This window comes from Lampris incognitus, chromosome 8, assembly GCF_029633865.1.
Source record: "Lampris incognitus isolate fLamInc1 chromosome 8, fLamInc1.hap2, whole genome shotgun sequence".
Lineage (NCBI taxonomy): Eukaryota > Metazoa > Chordata > Actinopteri > Lampriformes > Lampridae > Lampris > Lampris incognitus.
Genome location: NC_079218.1, coordinates 17,795,850 through 17,815,111, shown reverse-complemented (window position 1 = coordinate 17,815,111; position 19,262 = coordinate 17,795,850). Strand labels below are relative to the sequence as shown.

Genomic DNA, 19,262 nt, shown 5'->3' with positions numbered 1-19,262 from the left:
GTGTAACGTGCATGGATAAGTAGACACGCTGGCCGCTAGCTCGCCGGTCGACTCTTTAGTCTAGCGGTTAACGATGCCTCCTGCGGTGCGGGCGATACGGGTTCGCTTCCCGGCCGCGGCTGTTCCTGTGGTTGCGTTGTCCCCCGAATTCGCTACAAACGGTTTTGCGTTGTACTAGCCTCGTGAGATGATGCAAGCTCACGTTCTGCTGCACGACGTGCGTCAACCAACTGACAATAAATTCAAATCGATTGAGCGCCAACAGAGAAAGCAGTCTAACCAATCAGTCAGGCGGGCGTTGTGCACATTGAGACATTGATTTAATGTTGCCGTTTCCATCCTGAAAGCCTAACCCTTATTGCAATGTGGATTAAACATTGTTTTTTTAAGTGTTTAAACTGTGTCTGTTATTAAATCTTAAATCAATATTGATTTCTCAACCTCAACCAAAAACAACCATTTTGACCATAATTAAATGTTGAATTAACAACTTTTGCTATCTGGGCTGTTATCACAGGAATCTGGAATTGTCGGTTTAAGTGATAAACCGCTTTAATAACCCAGTGGAATGGAAAAGTATCATTTGCAGATAAGTGTTTGTGTTGAGCTCTTATGCCTACCTACATGTGCTGTATCGTTCATGTCTCAAAGTTGCCTGTCAAGTATGTTTTCATTTCATTCGACCCCTCAGGGATGAATAAACTATTGTAGCGAATTCGGGTGGCAACCACAGGAACTGCCGCGGCCGAGACGCGAACCCGTATCACTCGCACCACAGCAGACATCGCTAACCGCTCGACTAAAGGCTCAGACTCGTCAGCCAGCGGCCAACGTGTCTACTTATCCATGCACGTTACAGTATTCTGATTCCAAATAAACTTTTGTTTATCCCCGGAGGGAAATTCAGGTGTCATAGCAGCAACAGCAATGAAGATGAAACACAGGAAAGGTACAGATGAGCATAACAGTCCAGAACCAACCCAAGATAATAAGAATAAAAATATAGCCCTGAGCAGGGCGTCCAGGTGGCGTGGCGCTCTATTCCGTTGCCTACCAACACGGGGTTCACCAGTTTGAATCCCCGTGTTACCTCCGGCTTGGTCGGGCGTCCCTACAGACACAATGGCCGTGTCTGCGGGTGGGAAGCCGGATGTGGGTATGTGTACTGGTTGCTGCACTAGCGCCTCTAGTCGGTCGGGGCGCCTGTTCAGGGCGGAAGGGAAACTGGGGGGAATAGTGTGATCCTCCCACATGCTACGTCCCCTTGGTAAAACTCCTCACTGTCAGGTGAAAAGAAGCAGCTGGCAACTCCACATGTATCGGAGGAGGCATGTGGTAGTCTGCAGCCCTCCCCAGATCGGCAGAGGGGGTGAAGCAGTGACTGGGACGGCTCGGAAGAGTGTGGTAATTGGCCAAGTACAATTGGGGAGAAAAATAGGGGGGGGGGGGGGGATCCACAAAAAAAAAATATCACCCTGAGCTGCTGGCCCTAAATATCTGCACTGGATCTCTGAACGAGTGAACATATGTACAGTCTATCAATAGATATAAATGTACATATATGAATATGAATGAATATACAAATTAATTAATATATGAGTCTATGTGCAAGTACACCAGAGTCCATGCAGGATTCAGTAGTTAAAAGTCAAAAGTCGGGGGTGCCCCTGTAGCTGAATGGTTACAGCACATAACAAATGGCCACGTGGTTGCAACCATCACCGGTTTGATTCCAGCTGGTGACCTTTGTCGCATGTCATACATCTCTCGCTCTCTCTCTCTCCCATTTCCTGTCTGCCTCTTCACTATGCTGTCTAACAAAGGTAAAAAATGGTAATTTTTTTTTTTTAAAGTCAAAAGTAAGTAACGGACAGTACAGATCTTCTCATATAGGGGTCAAGCTTTGACTGGGGAGCCTGATGGCTACTGACACTAAGGACTGGCCAAGGTGCTTTGTGGTGTGCCAAGGAAGGATGAATGTTTGGACTGTCATAGAGGGAATTTGGGCCGATAAGTCTGATAGGCCAGTATGTTTTATTTCACTTTCCACTGAATTATATTCATCAAATAGTAATATGTCTGGCAGCGGCCTCGTCTGGCATTGACTGTGGTGTTTTTGGTGTCGTCGTGTGGCGTGCAGGGAGGTGTGTAGAGGGTGTCTGGCTGGGAGAGCTGGCATTTGATTGGCTGAGGGAGCCTGGTCTGCTGCGTCCAGTGGGCCCAGGGACCACGACCCCTGCCCGGAGCTGCACCGAAGAGGAAACATTGAGGGCAGTCTGACAGAATGTGGAAGCAGGGCAGGCTAAGCTAACTGCTAGCCCATGCAGACCGGCAGTTCTGACAGTGATCCTGGTTGGCGTTCGTTCCCTCGGATGGTGATTTTTTTTGTTTAGTTTGGATATATGTGTTAGTTTGGATATGTGCGTTCTTGTAGTTTTCGGATGTGTTTTTGTCTTTGTGTTGCACTGCTGTGGGCTGGGGGAAATGATATTTTGTTTCTATTCATGTACTTGTATACATGACATGACATGACATGACATGACATGACATGACAAATAAAGTGTTCCTGATTCCTGGTGATGCACAGATAAGAGAAATCACAAGATAAACAAGAGTTTGCGCACACCCCAGTGTTAAGGACCAAATAAATGTGTTTTTATTTGGGCAAGAGTTTTTTTTTGTAGGTTTGTCAGACACAGACATTTAAAATTTCACTGGAAAATGCAGATGTTAATATTAACCACCACAGTTTTATGCACTTACTGACACATTTATTAATTTTATACTTGCTGGATGTTGTGAAAAGTCCCTTGAGGCAAATTTGTAATTTATGGTATTGGGCTATACAAATAAAAATGACTTGACAACTTTATTACTCAATGTGTAAACAGTGGGCTGAAAGCATCAGCTATTTTCTAGTTTCGCTTTGAACTTAGAGACAAATATTTTACTCAGTACTAGGCAACAGGTCAGACTAGCTGAATGCTGCTTTGAGTACATGAAAAAAATAAAACCCTCACCGCTCCCTGCATCACATATTCACATATTCCATTTAAAGTCACAGCTTTTCTTTTTTTTTTTTTTTTTTTTTGCACGTGTCAGGCAATAAACACCATCTCATGGCGCTTGAAAAGAACCCAAATTCTTAGATTGTGTGAGGCGTTAAGCTAAGACTGATTTGTGAGTAACTTACCAGAAGAGACGGGGGTCTTAACAACTTCAGTGTAGCGTGAGCTCATGACCTCTAAGCCATTCGTGCAGGGTCCTTTCAGTAAGGTGTACACTCTGACCCTGACCTCTTTCGTCAGATCAAACAGGGCACTGTATGTTGTCTTAGTGGTCCTGATGGCCTGCCAACCCAGAAACAATATGCCGTTACTCAACAAGTGTTATACTCACACTGGAATTTTATATTTAGGGTGAAAGATGTTTATAGTGACTGACTGTGCCTTCCTGAATGCTTGTATTCAAAGCTGGTTTGTTCAAAAGGCAATATCAAAAAAAAGACAAGTTCTTGAATCACATATCAAGTTTCAGCTATAGCTCTTTGGCAGGAATCTTATGAGTGGAGTTTGTAGCCCTCCATCATATTATCCCATCACCAAACAAGCCCGGAGTCATTGGCCATCTATCAGCTGTGCTGCATGGCAGTGTTAGTTAAATTATCATGTAATCAAGGAAAAGAAACCTGTCACTAACCTATTAAGATTGATCACCTCAACAAACCTCAATAAACACGTATGCTTACAGCAATCAACGCTCCCTCAAATATCTAGACCCCATTCACACATGGTATAAACCAGAGATGGGGACTCGAGTTTGCGAATTGGACTCGAGTCACACTTAAGTCACACACACAGCGGCTTGAGACTCGTCCTCAAAAGACTTGAGACTCAACTCGGACGCGAGATTTGGGACTCGTGAACAATCTTTATTTAATTTTTTCATTTTTTGGCGCATTAACATTAAGGAAATGTCTGACGAGCAGAATGTCATTCCCTCCCTTATTATCATGCGTAATTTTAAGCATGTGCACGGCCACAGATGACTAAGCTGCAGCAGCAACACCATGACCATGGCGAGCACACCTGCAGTTTAGTGCTACACGATTAATCTAATTGCAATCGTGATGTCAGCCTGTGCAATTATATAACTGCAAAAGACTGTGATTTAATTAAATTATAAAACGTGTGTGTGAATGTCTGTTCGTGTGAAGTCTGCATATCTACGCCCATAATTGAGATGACCAATCAGTCTCTGTTGAGACGATGATGTGTGTGCAGTCTGCGGTCACATGACTATCCGGTGTGCTGTGTGCAGACCAGAAAGAAGGGAAAAATGGACACCGATGACAACGAGCAGATTAACGCTGATGAACCGGTGGCAAAAAAACAAACAAAAAAAAGACTGTAGCGGACTATATGAGCACATCCATCCACCCATCCATTATCCAAGTCGCTTATCCCAATTGGGGTCGTGGAGATGCTGGAGCCTATCCCAGCAGTCATTGGTCGGCAGGCGGGGAGACACCCTAGACAGACCACCAGTAGGGCCCTATTTCAGCAGCTCAGATATATTCTGTATTTCAAAATCCTCTCCCAGATCTTAAATCTCCTCACTAGATTTGAAGGTTTTGTTTGGTGTTCAGTATTATTTATGTTGATAGTCAAATATGTTGTTACCGTTCTAATAAATTGGAATAGACATTCCAATACAGAATACATAAAGAAGAAATATGTTAAATATGTTCTGATATTCAACTGAATTCACACCCAACGTGGTTGACTAAATGATTTGGGATTAGAGGTGACTGGTTTCATGTGGATATTTGGATATGTTAAGTGGTTAAGGAAAAACACATTAATCCAACAAATGAACCAATGCAACCCGTACTGTGACCGAAATGTGATCTGATCTGCCCGACCTCAACCAGAGACAGAAAGTGACAGCTGTAAATGCAGTTGCTTTGAGAAAATTGGATTGACGCTCATTGGTGCAGTGCGGCTCAGTTGAAAAAGGAGTTGAATTAGGATGAATACATCATAGGTGGTTGGATTTGGGACAGGCTTCAACTTTGCCAATGAAATCAGCTCCTATGTCACCCTTTAAATCTGCTGTAGCACAGCGTATTGCCATTTGCGTGATGGATGAAGAGGGAAGCCTATTGGCTATTAAAAGTCCTCTTAAGTTAACTGGATGAATGAAATCCGGTAGAGGTAAATTCTTTCCTGCACCACTGCCTTCATCATATTATATATTCCATCCCTATAGATTGTGACTAAAACAAAATAGACGTAATTTGAAGCAGCACGCAAGGAGATCATTATTAAACAGCCTGACTGACATGAATTGCCATCAGTGTTCTCATATTATGCACAAGCCTACAGAGACTGAAAATGGACACAAAGGTTTAGTCAAGAGTCTTAGTGGATTTTCACAGCCCGATCCCAATCCCGTAAACAAACTCTCTTGTCCCGTTCCTCTCATAGTATTGACAATGAAAGCGACTCAAAATTGCTTCATTTTCTCATGTCTGGACAGAGCATTACTTTTAATTGTCAACCTACACTCACCGGCCACTTTATTAGGCACACCTGTCCAACTGCTCGTTAACGCAAATTTCTAATCAGCCAATCACATGGCAGCAACTCAATGCATTTAGGCATGTAGACATGGTCAAGACGATCTGCTGCAGTTCAAACCGAGCATCAGAATGGGGAAGAAAGGTGATTTAAGTGACTTTGAACGTGGCATGGTTGTTGGTGCCAGACAGGCTGGTCTGAGTATTTCAGAAACTGCTGATCTACTGGGATTTTCACGCACAACCATCTCTAGGGTTGACAGAGAATGGTCCGAAAAAGAGAAAATATCCAGTGAGCGGCAGTTCTGTGGGCGAAAATGCCTTGTTGATGCCAGAGGTCAGAGGAGAATGGCCAGACTGGTTCGAGCTGATAGAAAGGCAACAGTTACTCAAATAACCACTCATTACAACCGAGGTATGCAGAAGAGCATCTCTGAACGCACAACACGTCGAACCTTGAGGCAGATGGGCTACAGCAGCAGAAGACCACACCGGGTGCCACTCCTGTCAGCTAAGAACAGGAAACTGAGGCTACAATTCGCACAGGCTCACCAAAATCGGACAATAGAAGATTGGAAAAACGTTGGCTGGTCTGATGAGTCTCGATTTCTGCTGCGACATTCGGATGGTAGGGTCAGAATTTGGCATCAACAACATGAAAGCATGGATCCATCCTGCCTTGTATCAACGGTTCAGGCTGGTGGTGGTGGTGTAATGGTGTGGGGGATATTTTCTTGGCACACTTTGGGCCCCTTAGTACCAATTGAGCATCGTGTCAACGCCACAGCCTACCTGAGTATTGCTGCTGACCATGTCCATCCCTTTATGACCACAGTGTTCCCATCTTCTGATGGCTACTTCCAGCAGGATAACGCGCCATGTCCTAAAGCTCGAATCATCTCAGACTGGTTTCTTGAACATGACAATGAGTTCACTGTACTCAAATGGCCTCCACAGTCACCAGATCTCAATCCAATAGAGCACCTTTGGGATGTGGTGGACCGGGAGATTCGCATCATGGATGTGCAGCCGACAAATCTGCAGCAACTGCGTGATGCTATCATGTCAATATGGACCAAACTCTCTGAGGAATGTTTCCAGTACCTTGTTGAATCTATGCCACGAAGGATTAAGGCAGTTCTGAAGGCAAAAGGGGGTCCAACCCGGTACTAGCAAGGTGTACCTAATAAAGTGGCCAGTGAGTGTATGTTTGTATAATTTAGTTAATTAATTCCCCGTGGGCTGTAGGCTGCTAGTATACATAACATACCTGAGGTGGATGTGGCAACAGATGAACTACGAGCTAGGCAGTTGAAAACTGCATTTCTCTGCCTGTATGTGATGCACTTTCACGAGATGTTTCGAAAGATTGCATGTGTTTCCACCCTTAATTAAAAGAGTTGTCGCACTTGTGGCAACAAGCAATGTGTGCGCGTGTGTGTGTGTGAATTAATTGTAAAGTGCTTTGAGTGGCTGTTGCAGCAAGAAAAGTGCAATATAAAATGCATCTTGATTGACTGATCGGCTTCCGTCCTGCAGGATTTCCAACCAGATGTCAGGATCAAGTATAGACAGTTTGTACTAGTGGATACATCTGTCTGGATCAGATAGACACTCACTTTGACAAGTTAGGTTAAAATGTTTGATGCATGCATCATGATGAGTGCAAACTGTTTGAGTCACATCAATTTCAGAAGCCACATGTGGATACTTTTTAAGTTATTAACAGCATTGCATTCAATTTTTGTTGATTCAATGATTTATTTCAGTGGGGTGAAATGCATAGGCTAACATCCATTTAAACACAAGTGAGTGTTGATAATTCAACACTCACTTCGATCAGTGACAAATCCGTCAATTGGTTTGTTATCTCTGACGACCTTCACATATCTGCCATGTTTGATAGTTTTATTGTGCTCTTCTTTTAAATCATCCAGCCCACCATGTTTAATGGAAATGTCGCATCCACAGTACTCACAATACGCATAAAAATCAGAGAGTTTACTTGGCTTGATAAACGAAAATAGTTTAGAATAGTCATTTCTAAACTTTTGGTGGCAAGTCCTGACGTTATTGGAGGTAGACGCCGTCGTCATTAGGACTGCATTTAATTTTCTCGTTAAACTCACGCGGGTTCTTCTTGCTACAGAGAAAAAGACCGCTTACGTTGCAGCTGTTACTGAACTCTCGTTGTCGTGATTAGTCCCGCCTATTTCTCTCATTGGATGCCCAAGTTAAACTGCCATCGGGCTGGTGGGTAAGTGGTGGTGGTGGTGGTGGTGGTGGTGGTGGTGGTGGGGGGGGGACAGCATTTATGACCTTTCTCGTAGCACTGTAGCAGAGGGTCAAATCCGTAGCTACTACGGGTAAACCGGAACAGTTGGCGCCACTGCAAGGGGCTTTACAGCAACACAACATCCTGTCCTTAGACCCTGGCATGTTGGAATGTGTAGTTTGTTTGGGGGTTTGACTCAGACTAAATAGAAGACTGTCTACTGACTGACTGACTGTAGTACCGTGACTTAGACTAACGTCGCCAGTTGTGACCTGGGGGGCGGGGGGGGGTGTCGTTGTGTTGTTGTCTGTTCCAAAGGTAAATAAAAGAGTATTCCCGGGGCTGTGCGGTGTATGGGGCACAGGGAATGTCTGCCTCTGTCATCCATTCTTCCACACAAGCTTGCCAGAATACTAAGTGTAAGTGGGGTGCTAAAGTAAACTGGTTGGTTAAGATTCAAACACTCTGTGAAAGGCCTCATTCACATTCCTCTGTCAAGGCTCCTAACTTTTCGGTGTTGCTTTGCCAGTTAAGCCCATAGGCCAAAGCCCCTATTGTTTTCCCAAGTTTGTTTGTTTGTATTTCCATCATTGTTGTCACTCTCCATTCATTTACTCTCTTCCCAGTGAGATAGTTGAAACTTTGCACACTCATTGATGTCTTTATGCATGCTCAATAATACAGGTAAGAAAATCACAGAAAGTCACACTGAGTGTGTGAAATAAGAGCCGAATACAACATTTCCTGACGTGGCCACACGGTAGCGCTATAGTTAAAACTGGCACTACAATGGCCAGAAAACTATCTCCAAATCTGCTGAACTAAATATCCACTATGACATTCTGATGAACCATATAATGTTTTATATTTAAAGGTTTTATGCTTCACGAGTTAATAAATATACTGATGTTAATGAGACATATTAACTTTTATTGTATTAATAACTCAACCATGGTTCTCTTTCATAACATTCGTTTCGATGTCTCACTATGGGATACGCCCCTCGTGTATTCACAGAAGAGGTGAATACGTGAGGGGGCGTATCCCGTAGTGAGACGTCTCACTCATGCTACTCAGAGAACCGGGGTTACGGAAGTAACCTAAAGTTTATCATCTCCATTGCACTTTTAAAACACGGTGTGGTCTGCTTGTCCACTGTGTCCCCACTTTGTTAAAATATACATCTATGTCAATGATAAATATAAACTTCCACCATAAACTTAGGCATTCAATGCACAATCTTCATTCAATTCTGTCAGTACAAAGGATGAGATGAATGTTGAATTCATTTGTGCTGTGGTGTTTTTATAACAACCGATATGGACACCACAAAGGTAAAAAATTATGAAATTATGTGAAATTTTGAACTCGTGCTCTAGGACCACATCCAAGTCACAAGCTATCCAAGCCTCAAAAATTTACCTTGGGATCAAGTCCTTGTATTTTCTGCTATTATGAATATTGGGAAACAATTTTTTTCCACCTTAAGGCTTTTTCCTTTTTTAGGGATGACTAGTTATGCCAGGACTCCTAGGTGTGGCTTTTACAAACACTGCTGGCACCTCTCCTCTGGGCTCTGACCAAGGACCAGGCGCCTCATGAGGTGTTTTCCTGGGCAGGATGCCGAACCATGATAACACACTTGGTGATGTGCTTTTACAAAATGAACTGAACAAGGATCATTTGCAAGGCGGGACGTTGGTACATGTTACCTGCTTAGTAGTGTTTTCTGCATAAGAAACGAATAGAAATAGGATGGTTCACAAGTCGGGACGTGGGATTATTTTAGCCAGCTTGGTGATGCGCTTTTACACATAGAACAAAGATTCTTTATTCTTTTATTTTTTCACGGGGGGGGGGGTTCCATAGCCCCAAGGCCCAAAGTAATGTTAAGGTGCCTGATACCTCATGTAGCAATTAGTGCTTGCACCATGAAATTGCTGCTTGTAATTTCATTTACAGGTTTAAAACACCTGTTTTTTTTCTATGCAACAAATTCTCCAACCCATATGATCACATAGGTCGTTTGTCCTCTAATACGACCCACAGGAACGTTTCCTAAATTAGCGCCCCTACCGGTGGCAGGAGATATGCAGCAGATACTTTTAACCTCTGTGCATTGTGGGTTTTTAAAACATTTTGAGAACAACAGAATATGTAGTCAGTGCGTTTTTGTGTTTTTTCATCGTCTAGTACAGTAACTAAGATTGCTATTGGCAGTATGTTTACCTATGAGTACCGTTATAAGAGCTAACTTAACGTTAGCCAAAAGTTAGAAAGTCAGCTAGCACGGACATTATAACCGGTATGTGACATTAAACTTTTATTTTATTACTATTCAGTCTCGCGATAGCTTATGGAAGGAGATGGCTTATTGTTACAGGGAAAGTAACATATTATAATTATGGAGGACCGCGAGGAAGTAGCTTAAAACATAACTATAGGTCGTAATAAGCTGCTTGTACAAACGACCTATGGGGTTGTTTTTTGGTGGAGGACAGTCTCTTTTAATGATATCCTTGTTGTCCTTTTCTGTACATCTGCTCAGTATCCTATGAGATGATGAATCACAGAGACTTGATCTTTGCAAACTCACAGTCACTAAGGCCAGACTTATTGCTCATAGCATTTCATTTATTGATGTCCATCGGGATGTAAAGAAAAAAATACCAAATATTACCAAAATGGTAAATACCAAAATTTTAAAAATTAATTGCCTACCCTGGCTTTAAATGGTTTAAATCCCCTTGTTGAAGCTTGCTGCGATATTTAAGAAATTATATTGCTCTTTAGGTAAGGGAAATACTCATCACAACCAGTAAATCAGGTACCTTTTGTGTGTTTCAGATGCTTTGTGTGTGCACATCAATGGGCCGATGCAATTAAATATAATTTGACAGCAATGTCTAGACTCGTGAATTGTATGTGACCTGTATTAATAAATATTACCAGAAGGTCCTTTTATTGAAGCCTATGATTAAGTGTAACAGGTTTGTCCTTATAACTTACTCATCTTGCACCCCCCCCACTCATGGCTTTTCTTTTCCAGGTTTTCACCCCCGCCCCCCCAAACCACTCATCCATCCATCACACAAATTAGAACATGTGCACACTATGACAACACAGTCACAGCTGCCAAAGATAAACAAGTTTTAAGGGTCTATTAACTAAGTCTGTGCAGGTACTTACAGTCCAACTGTCCTGGAAAGTGTTGAAGTATTCCAGTTGAAATCGCTTGTGGCTTTCTGTGGCATGAAGCAAGCTGAGTGGAGGTTTCCAGTGAATTTGGAGAAATCCAAGTTGACCTGGGTCAAATATCATCACATCTTCAGGGGGGTCCACTGCAAAGGAATGAAATTTCAGTGAATAGGTCCGGTTCAGACCATTACATGGGAAATAACGACATGGGTTATATTAAGTTGGCTAAGCTACACTTCATCAATCAATATTTGCATTTGAAAAATAGTTTGCCCATTAAATAGCCATCTGAGGTAAGTATTCATTCTAACACTCGGCCTCAGTTTATTTTTATATAGCCCAATATCACAAATTACAAATTTGGCTTCAATCGCAAAGCCAGAAAATTGGTCAAACAACCATTCCTTACAGCACAGCACATGGAGTTCACTGTAAAAACGCCTTAGATTTCCCCTCAGAGGCAGTTAATTGCTGAAAATACATCTAAATAATACAATTAATCCTGGAACGGATTCCAAAGCTGGAGTTACCTGTTATTTGCTGGCATTCCAGACCTCGGCTCTGATCTAACAAGAGCAGCATCAGTGTGGCTCTTACAGTGAACAGGAGTTTTCCCACAATCATCCTGTCTGTCTGTCTGTCCGTCTGTAGATGTCAACAACTGAGACACGGATGACAAGGATCACAATAAAGACTCCAGATAACAACAGTTGTTAACTTGAGACAAGTAACAAAATGTGGAATAAAAACCAAATTACCAATTGATCAATATCACAATGCTAACACATAAATACGACTACAGTGAAATTTGACATTCAACATTAGCTAATAGCATTTAACCGTTTCTGTCAATGAATACGAAAATAAAATCATGATTATTTTTTTAATATTTTTTTCAGATACTTTTGAACCAGCAAATATCCATAGTTCTTTCTCCTATGATTCATACTGCAAACGTAACAAAAGCTGAAAATGTTATTTCTTAAAAAATAATTATATATAGATAGATAGATAGATAGATAGATAGATAGATAGATAGATAGATATAGATAGATATAGATATGTATGTATTTGAAATGTGTAAAATTGCAGGTAGTAGGCACGGACAAACAACGGTAATTAGAATACTTACATTAATCTAAGTGATGAGTTTTTCTCCCTGCAGGCTCTCTTGTAACGGTGTGTTATGAGACTGGGGGTGGGAGGCTTGTCCTTTTTGTGTGCTCTCCACAGGATATCTGGAAATCCCAACACTCAATAGACTGTTAGAGATCTCAACTGGGTGCGTCAACATCTGTGAGTACCAGCACAGGAATGGGAAAATCACCATTTCGGCAAGTGCTTTACTTCTGAGTAACATGGAACTCTCCAGAAGTCTTGCACCAATCAGGGAAGAGCTACGCAAGTGAAGGAGGCATTTGAAGTGGCTTGAAGGACGCGTGCGTGTGTGTGTGTGTGTGCGTGCGTGCGTGCGTGCGTGCGTGTGTGTGTGTGTGTGTGTGTGTGCACTTTGTGTGCAGCGTTGCTGCACAGTAGCAATACAGTGGAACATGATGTTTTCTCTCCTCTTCCAGTGTAACACATCCGCTCGTTCCCGTGTACGACCTCTCATCTCGTGATCTCGCACACGTGTGTGTTCCCCGTGCTTTAAAACCCACCAAGCGTCAACCGTGTAAAGCTGTTGGAGAAATGCTCCCGCGGTGCCCCTCTTGCAAACACACGTGTGTAAAGAGGCGGAAGGTGCAGAGGTGTCAGCAAACAGCACGCAGAACATGCAGGGTGCAGAACATGCAGGGTGCAGAACATGCAGGGTGCAGAACATGCAGGGTGCACCTCTGCACAGAAGACTGAGGAGATGAGAGGAATGGTGAACGAGGCAGGCTGAGTTGAGAAGAATTTCATTTTATTTTTTTTTGTTGACCTTGTTTGTCGAGTTTTTTTTTTTTAAGAAACTCCCCGGTATATATACACACAATATGTACAGATGTTGGGCTTGGTCACTCATTACCCTTGCATGCGTTTCATTTTGCTTTTTCATACAAAAGGTTTATGTACATGAATAAGTTCTTTTGTTCTTCTTGTTGTTGTTCTTGGCAGTATCGCGTGTAGACAACTGATTTTCTCTCGAGGAAACGGCAACATGACTTAACTCCACACAGCAGGGGTGGTGACACGCGAGACACACGGTGCCGATACAGTCCGGCTGTTGTGATGCGGACGCCCACAGGAAACTGCAGGTGGCCTTGAAAACAAACACGTTCTGGTAACAGGAAAGCGAACACAAGCCACCGACGCAAACGACCTTGATCCAATCACCACAGACGCGTCAGGGTTCGAACACATTCGGCGATGCATTCAATAGTTCTGCGAGTCCAAAATGTTTTTTGACAAGTTGCCCTGTAAGGAAAATGACAAAACCAAAGGACAGTTCCGCACATATAAACCTGTTTCCTTAATGCGCATACCCTGTTGTTTTTCTCACACAGCTCACTGCCGGGCAGACGACACAAGGTACAGGAAGCTGCCCTCGGTTTGGGAATCCCCCCCCCCCCAGCGATGCTCTTCGACAAAAGCGATCTCTGCTCATGTCTCCCACAGTACAAATGACTCATACAAAACCTGCCAAGCATTCATTTCTTATTCAATCAGGGACTTGGCACAAAAGGGGCAGCAGAGACATGCCGAAACACATGGGGAGCAATGGTACAATTTGAAAATGAAGATGGTTTAACAATAGTTGTTAAAAATAATAATAAAGGTAAACGGGCACAACCTTTCATTTATCATTTCCCACTGGCATTAGCACACACGGACGATCAACTGAGGTCAAGTCGGCAGCATTCTGCCTAGGGGAGAAATGGGAAGGATAATGATGCTGTTCAGGGTGGCGCTGGACCACTGCACGCAGCGCTCAGCATTTAGTTTCGATGTGACACACAAGTCAAGCTTGAGGACATCAGTACCAAACTATCCATGTGGGCCCTAACGCCAATACCGCTGGCACTTTGTCATTGATGGCAGATACTGTGTTAAGACATAGATAAGAGGGGCGTTCGGGTAGCGTAGCGGTCTACCCCGTTGCCTACCAACACGGAGATCTCCGGATCGAATCCCCGTGTTACCTCCGGCTTGGTCGGGCAACTCTACAGTCACCATCTTGCCGTGTCTGCGGGAGGGAAGCCGGATGTGGGTGTGTGTCCTGGTCGCTGCACTAGCTAATGCAGTTTCGCCTGCTTGGGGGGGGGGAATAGCGTGATCCTCCCACGTGCTACGTCCCCCTGGTGAAACTCCTCACTGTCAGGTGAAAAGAAGCGGCTGGCGACTCCACACGTATCGGAGGAGGCATGTGGTAGTCTGCAGCCCTCCCCGGATCGGCAGAGGGGACGGACGAGCGACTGGGATGGCTCGGCAGAGTGGGGTAATATTGGCCGGGTACAGCTGGGGAGAAAAAAGGAGGGAGGGAGGGAGGGGATCCCCAAAAAAGACATAGATAAAGCAGGTTTATGTGGAAATGAATAAAATCCGTTTAAACGTTCCATGGCGCGGAGATAAGACGAGGTTTCATATGCTTGTGAGAGATAAACAAGTAAGGCATGACTGCTAGTACATGAGGGCGAGAACTTTTCGGGGTTGACTTCCTTTTGAACTGATAAGTCGTTATAGATTTCAGTATATACAAACCAAAGCATTAAACACCAGTAACGCACAAATTTAATTTTTAAAAAAAAGAAGAAAAAAAAGGTGCTGCACAAGCCATAAGTCTTCAGCATGTGTGTGAGTGACGATGACTGGTAGGCACAGAGGTCAAAAGCAATACAATAGGACATGAAAGGCGATATGATTCACGAGTAGACGGCAACACCCACACCACTTGTTTTGGGTCGTCTGTGGTGCGGGGATTCAACTCCCTCAAAGATCCGATTCCGGATTTCTAAAAAAAGGTCAGTTCCTGCCCACCGCTCACATCCGCGTTGATTCATTAAAAAGCGCGGGCGTTTCAGCCCCCGAGGACCCTGCTCGAGGTATTTATCATCACTCCCCTCAAGTGACACGGCTTAAATACGGCCGCATGACAGTCGCGTGACAGTGCTCAGCAGTGTTGCAGGTGTGTCCACGAGCACATATACAACAGCTTAATTATTTAAGCGTCCCTCAGCTGCCAACACATACAACATCTAGACACGTTCAGAATACGTTTGATATTACTAAAAGATGTAGGGGGAAAAAACCACTTTTAACACATAGCAGTAGGAACTGGTTTCGTGTGTCACGCACTCGTCAGCTGCTGCTCCTCATTTGTTGAGCACCTCTATCAACACCGGGGACGGTTCCCTATGACTATGCACCGTAATTAGGGGCATGGCACGAAGCAACGTAGTCTTCGTTCGCTGGGTTTTTCCTTTGTTGTTTGGCCACCATGGCAGCTGATGATTGCGTGACACAAGAAACAGGCTCGTACTGTTATATATATATATATACATATATATATATATATATATATATATATATATATATATATATATATATATATATAGTAGCGTTTTTTTCCGAAACCGTCAATGGTGTTGTAAGTGCTCGACAAACGAGGAGCGGAATATCACCACTGATACAGGGGGAAATATTTTAATACATTGCAGCACATGCCTGTTTCGTGCATCTCGCACGAATATATATGTAAAAAAGACTCCGACATTTATAGCCCCCCCCTCCCTTCAAGACTGCCTGCCCCTTTAAGACTCTGGCCAGATTCTCCGGTTGTGAGTGACGCAGCCTATGTTCAGTTGTAGTTTGAAGCTAGATGCCTTGCCTAGCGCACGTTGAGACTGTGTTCGTGTTATAAGTGCACACTACATGTAGTTCTCCCCTGCAATACTCGTGTCTAGGTGTATAGTGAAGTTATCCTCATTTGTCCTTTTTGCGATCCAGTTTGTTCTTTGTGTCACTGACGAAAAACTCGCTATAATTTATGCTGGATTTCAATACAGTTCACGCAAACGAAGTCCACGTCTCCTCTTCATTCCTGTGTTCTGACCGACACACCATCCTGTTTACTCTCTACCTAAGACAAACTAGCCATTCCAAATTATCCCACTAACATATATATAGCGTTTTTTTCTTCCAGAAACCGTCAGTGGTGTAGATAAAAGTGCTCAAGAAATGAGGAGTGGAATATTAATATTACTTAATATATATTTATCCATTATCCGAACTGCTTATCCTGATCTCAGGGTTGCGGGATGCTGGAGCCTATCCCAGCAGTCATTGGGCGGCAGGCGGGGGGACACCCTGGACAGGCCGCCAGGCCATCACACAGGGCCGACACACACATACACACACACACACATACATACACACACATTCATACCTGGGGGCAATTTAGTATGGCAGATTCATCTGACCTACATGTCTTTGGACCATGGGAGGAAACCCACGCACACACGAGGCGAACATGCAAACTCCACACAGAGGATGATCCGGGATGACTGGGACTACCCCGGGGCTCGAACCCAGGACCTTCTTGCTGTGAGGAGACCACGCTAACCACTGCGCCACCGTGCTGCCCTAATCAATTAATAAATAAATAAATAAAATATACAAGGCATAGCTCAAGTCTACAGTATACAAATGAACCATAGGGTCCTATAACTTTAGATTCATCCATGTATTGATTTAATTAAACCAAAACACCTTTTCGGGAGGACAGGCCCAGCCAGAAAAAGGACAAAAGAAACACAGATGTGGGCTGTCATGTAATTATGGGTGGTGTGTCAGCACTGTCACTTCGTCACTTTGTCAGTCATAGGTCGTGAGAAAGGTCCTCGCGACTGAAACATTGACACTTTCTAATAAAAGAGTGCAGAGGTGGGAGGTGTGTATGGGAGGGGATTTGTTTTCTTGGGAGATGTGATTCATGCCAATGTGACTCATAGGGGAAATGGCATCAACACTGCAACCACGCACACATCGAAACAAATGTAACGTGTGTAGCAGTTCAGGAGGTGCAGTCTAGCTGGTTTTCCATGCTAGTGCTAAGTCAAAATTGTGTTGCACTTGCCATTGCTTAGATATATCCTTCTCCGCAGAACTCAAAAAACATGAAAATGTGTTACGACTAATGTGGTTTCAGCACTAATGTACAGTCTGCTCTTCAGTTAATGGACGCGGCAGTAAACTGTGCCGGTGATTAGGCGAACTCATCTGAAACTGTTATATACGATGTACTTCCTGCTCTCCGTTCTCCATAAGAACAGACAAGACAAGAGCACTGTTGGTAGTCATTTTATATTATACCTCCTGGTGAGTATGCAAATTAATTCACTTTCTTCACAGTTTGTATTATTCATTAGCATCCAAAGACTGTCAAGGCCAGCTAAGGCTCATGTTATGCATTCTTTTTTTCTTTTTGGATTTTCCCCCTTTTTCTCCCCAACTGTATCCGGCCAATTACCCCACTCAACCGTCCTGGTTGCTGCTCCACTCCCTCTGCCGATCCGGGGGGGGGGCTGCAGACTACCACATGCCTCCTCCAATACATGTGGAGTCGCCAGCCGCTTCTTTTCACCTGACAGTGAGGAGTTTCGCCAGGGGGAAGTAGCATGTGGGAGGATCACGCTATTCCCCCCCAGTTCCCCCTCCCTCAAACAAGCGCCCCCAACCGACCAGAGGAGGCGCTAGTGCAGCGACCAGGACACCTGCCCACATCCGGCTTCCCACCTGCAGACACGGCCAGTTGTGTCTGTAGGGATGCCTGACCAAGCCGGAGGTAACACAGGGATTTGAACCAGCGATCCCCACGTTGACAGGCAATGGAATAGACCGCCACACCACCCGGACACCCCAATGTTATGCATGCTTGTGCCTTTTTTACATTATTATGCTTGATGCTTCCTATGATTCAAATAACTTCAGGGCAAAAACTGGTTTGTATGATAGCATGTCTTATAGCGTTCTGCGTTCGTTTGTCTTGAGGATGTTTTTGGATTAACGTGGGAATTGAAACAAAAAAAAAAGCGGTTTGTTCACCGTATGACAGCAGAGTACACAAGGATAGAGGTAGCGATTTACTTACAACAAAGGTGTAAAAACTTGACTTCAGTATGTTACGGAATACAAACGCATGTTTACCTTCTGTGGTTTCAAGTTGTTTGTGTACTAAAACTTCTTGCCCGTAGAATTGAATGATTCCTTCTTGACTGGCAATTAAGGTACAGATATCCTACAGTTACAATCTCAGCAAGCCAGCCTTTAAATGATTAAGTTTGAAGAGGAGACTACAAGATGTTGGCTGGGAGATATACCAGAAGCCAAGGCAATCGGTCAACTGGAAAAGGAAAACGGGTTAAATTTCAAGCCAGCACAGACATGTGATGTCAGCTGCAGATTATAGCAAACTGGTATGTGAAGAATTAGACATCTTCAGCCAGCTGCTTTGTGCACACTGCAGCAGACGGAAGTCAATGTGATGCATTGCTTCATCTGCAAGTGTGTCCTTTTGCTCGTGTGTATGGCGGCTACATTTTGTTTCTGCAGTGAGTATGTGAAGAGAAATATGGAAAACGTTAGGGTGCTTCGGGAGGGCACATCAATTGGAGGGGGAGAATAAACCGACAAAACCGTCATTGAAAACTAATTTGAAAAATGTTCACTGAAATAACAGTCTGGCCACTGAGATAACGCCATTTGTATTCTTTGAGGATCACCGCTCAAGCGTAAGTAGGTGCAGTTAAAGATCTTGTGTTTGTTTCTGTACTAGCCTCGTGAGAAGTGGCAGCCTCGTATTGCTTTGGAGCTCTGTGGTTTAAGTTCTTTGGAGTCCCATGGCACTGAGTGGGTTAAGGCGACCTGAGAGGCTGTATCAAGGCATGATAAGTTAGTATTTCAAAGGGGGCATGGTAACAGCTTTTGACTTTAAGCTCCGTTTTCCCATTTTATAAAAATGTACTTTACCTGAAATTCCTAAAATGCCAGCAACGGGCGAAACGTTAACAGTTATGCAAAATATGCCTTAAATGCCATCCATCGTTTTGTAAGGACAGTCGTCAGTTATATCAAATGGTGCACATCACACTTTGGAATCAAAAGAACCAGAACAACTGCCAGCAATTTTTATGGTCATCCAGGCATGGACAGCACAGAACTGACACCGCAAGATGACTTTCGTTTCCCCATTTAAAACAATCCCTATCTATAGTACTGTTGCTCAGGAAG

General features: G+C 43.7%; 1 protein-coding gene across 1 annotated transcript in view; it reads right to left on the bottom strand.

Annotated features, from left to right (window-relative positions):
• il13ra2 (interleukin 13 receptor, alpha 2) overlaps window positions 1–12,398 on the bottom strand; it is a 34,180-nt gene extending 21,782 nt beyond the window's left edge. Inside the window, exons 1-4 of the mRNA XM_056285027.1 lie at window positions 12,187–12,398; window positions 11,585–11,715; window positions 11,046–11,197; window positions 3,194–3,350 (exon numbers count right to left, since the gene is read on the bottom strand). Coding sequence (XP_056141002.1) covers window positions 3,194–3,350; window positions 11,046–11,197; window positions 11,585–11,678 — 403 coding nt within the window. The 5' untranslated portion in view covers window positions 11,679–11,715; window positions 12,187–12,398. The remainder of the gene's footprint in view (window positions 1–3,193; window positions 3,351–11,045; window positions 11,198–11,584; window positions 11,716–12,186) is intronic.
• Window positions 12,399–19,262: the final 6,864 nt, after the last annotated feature.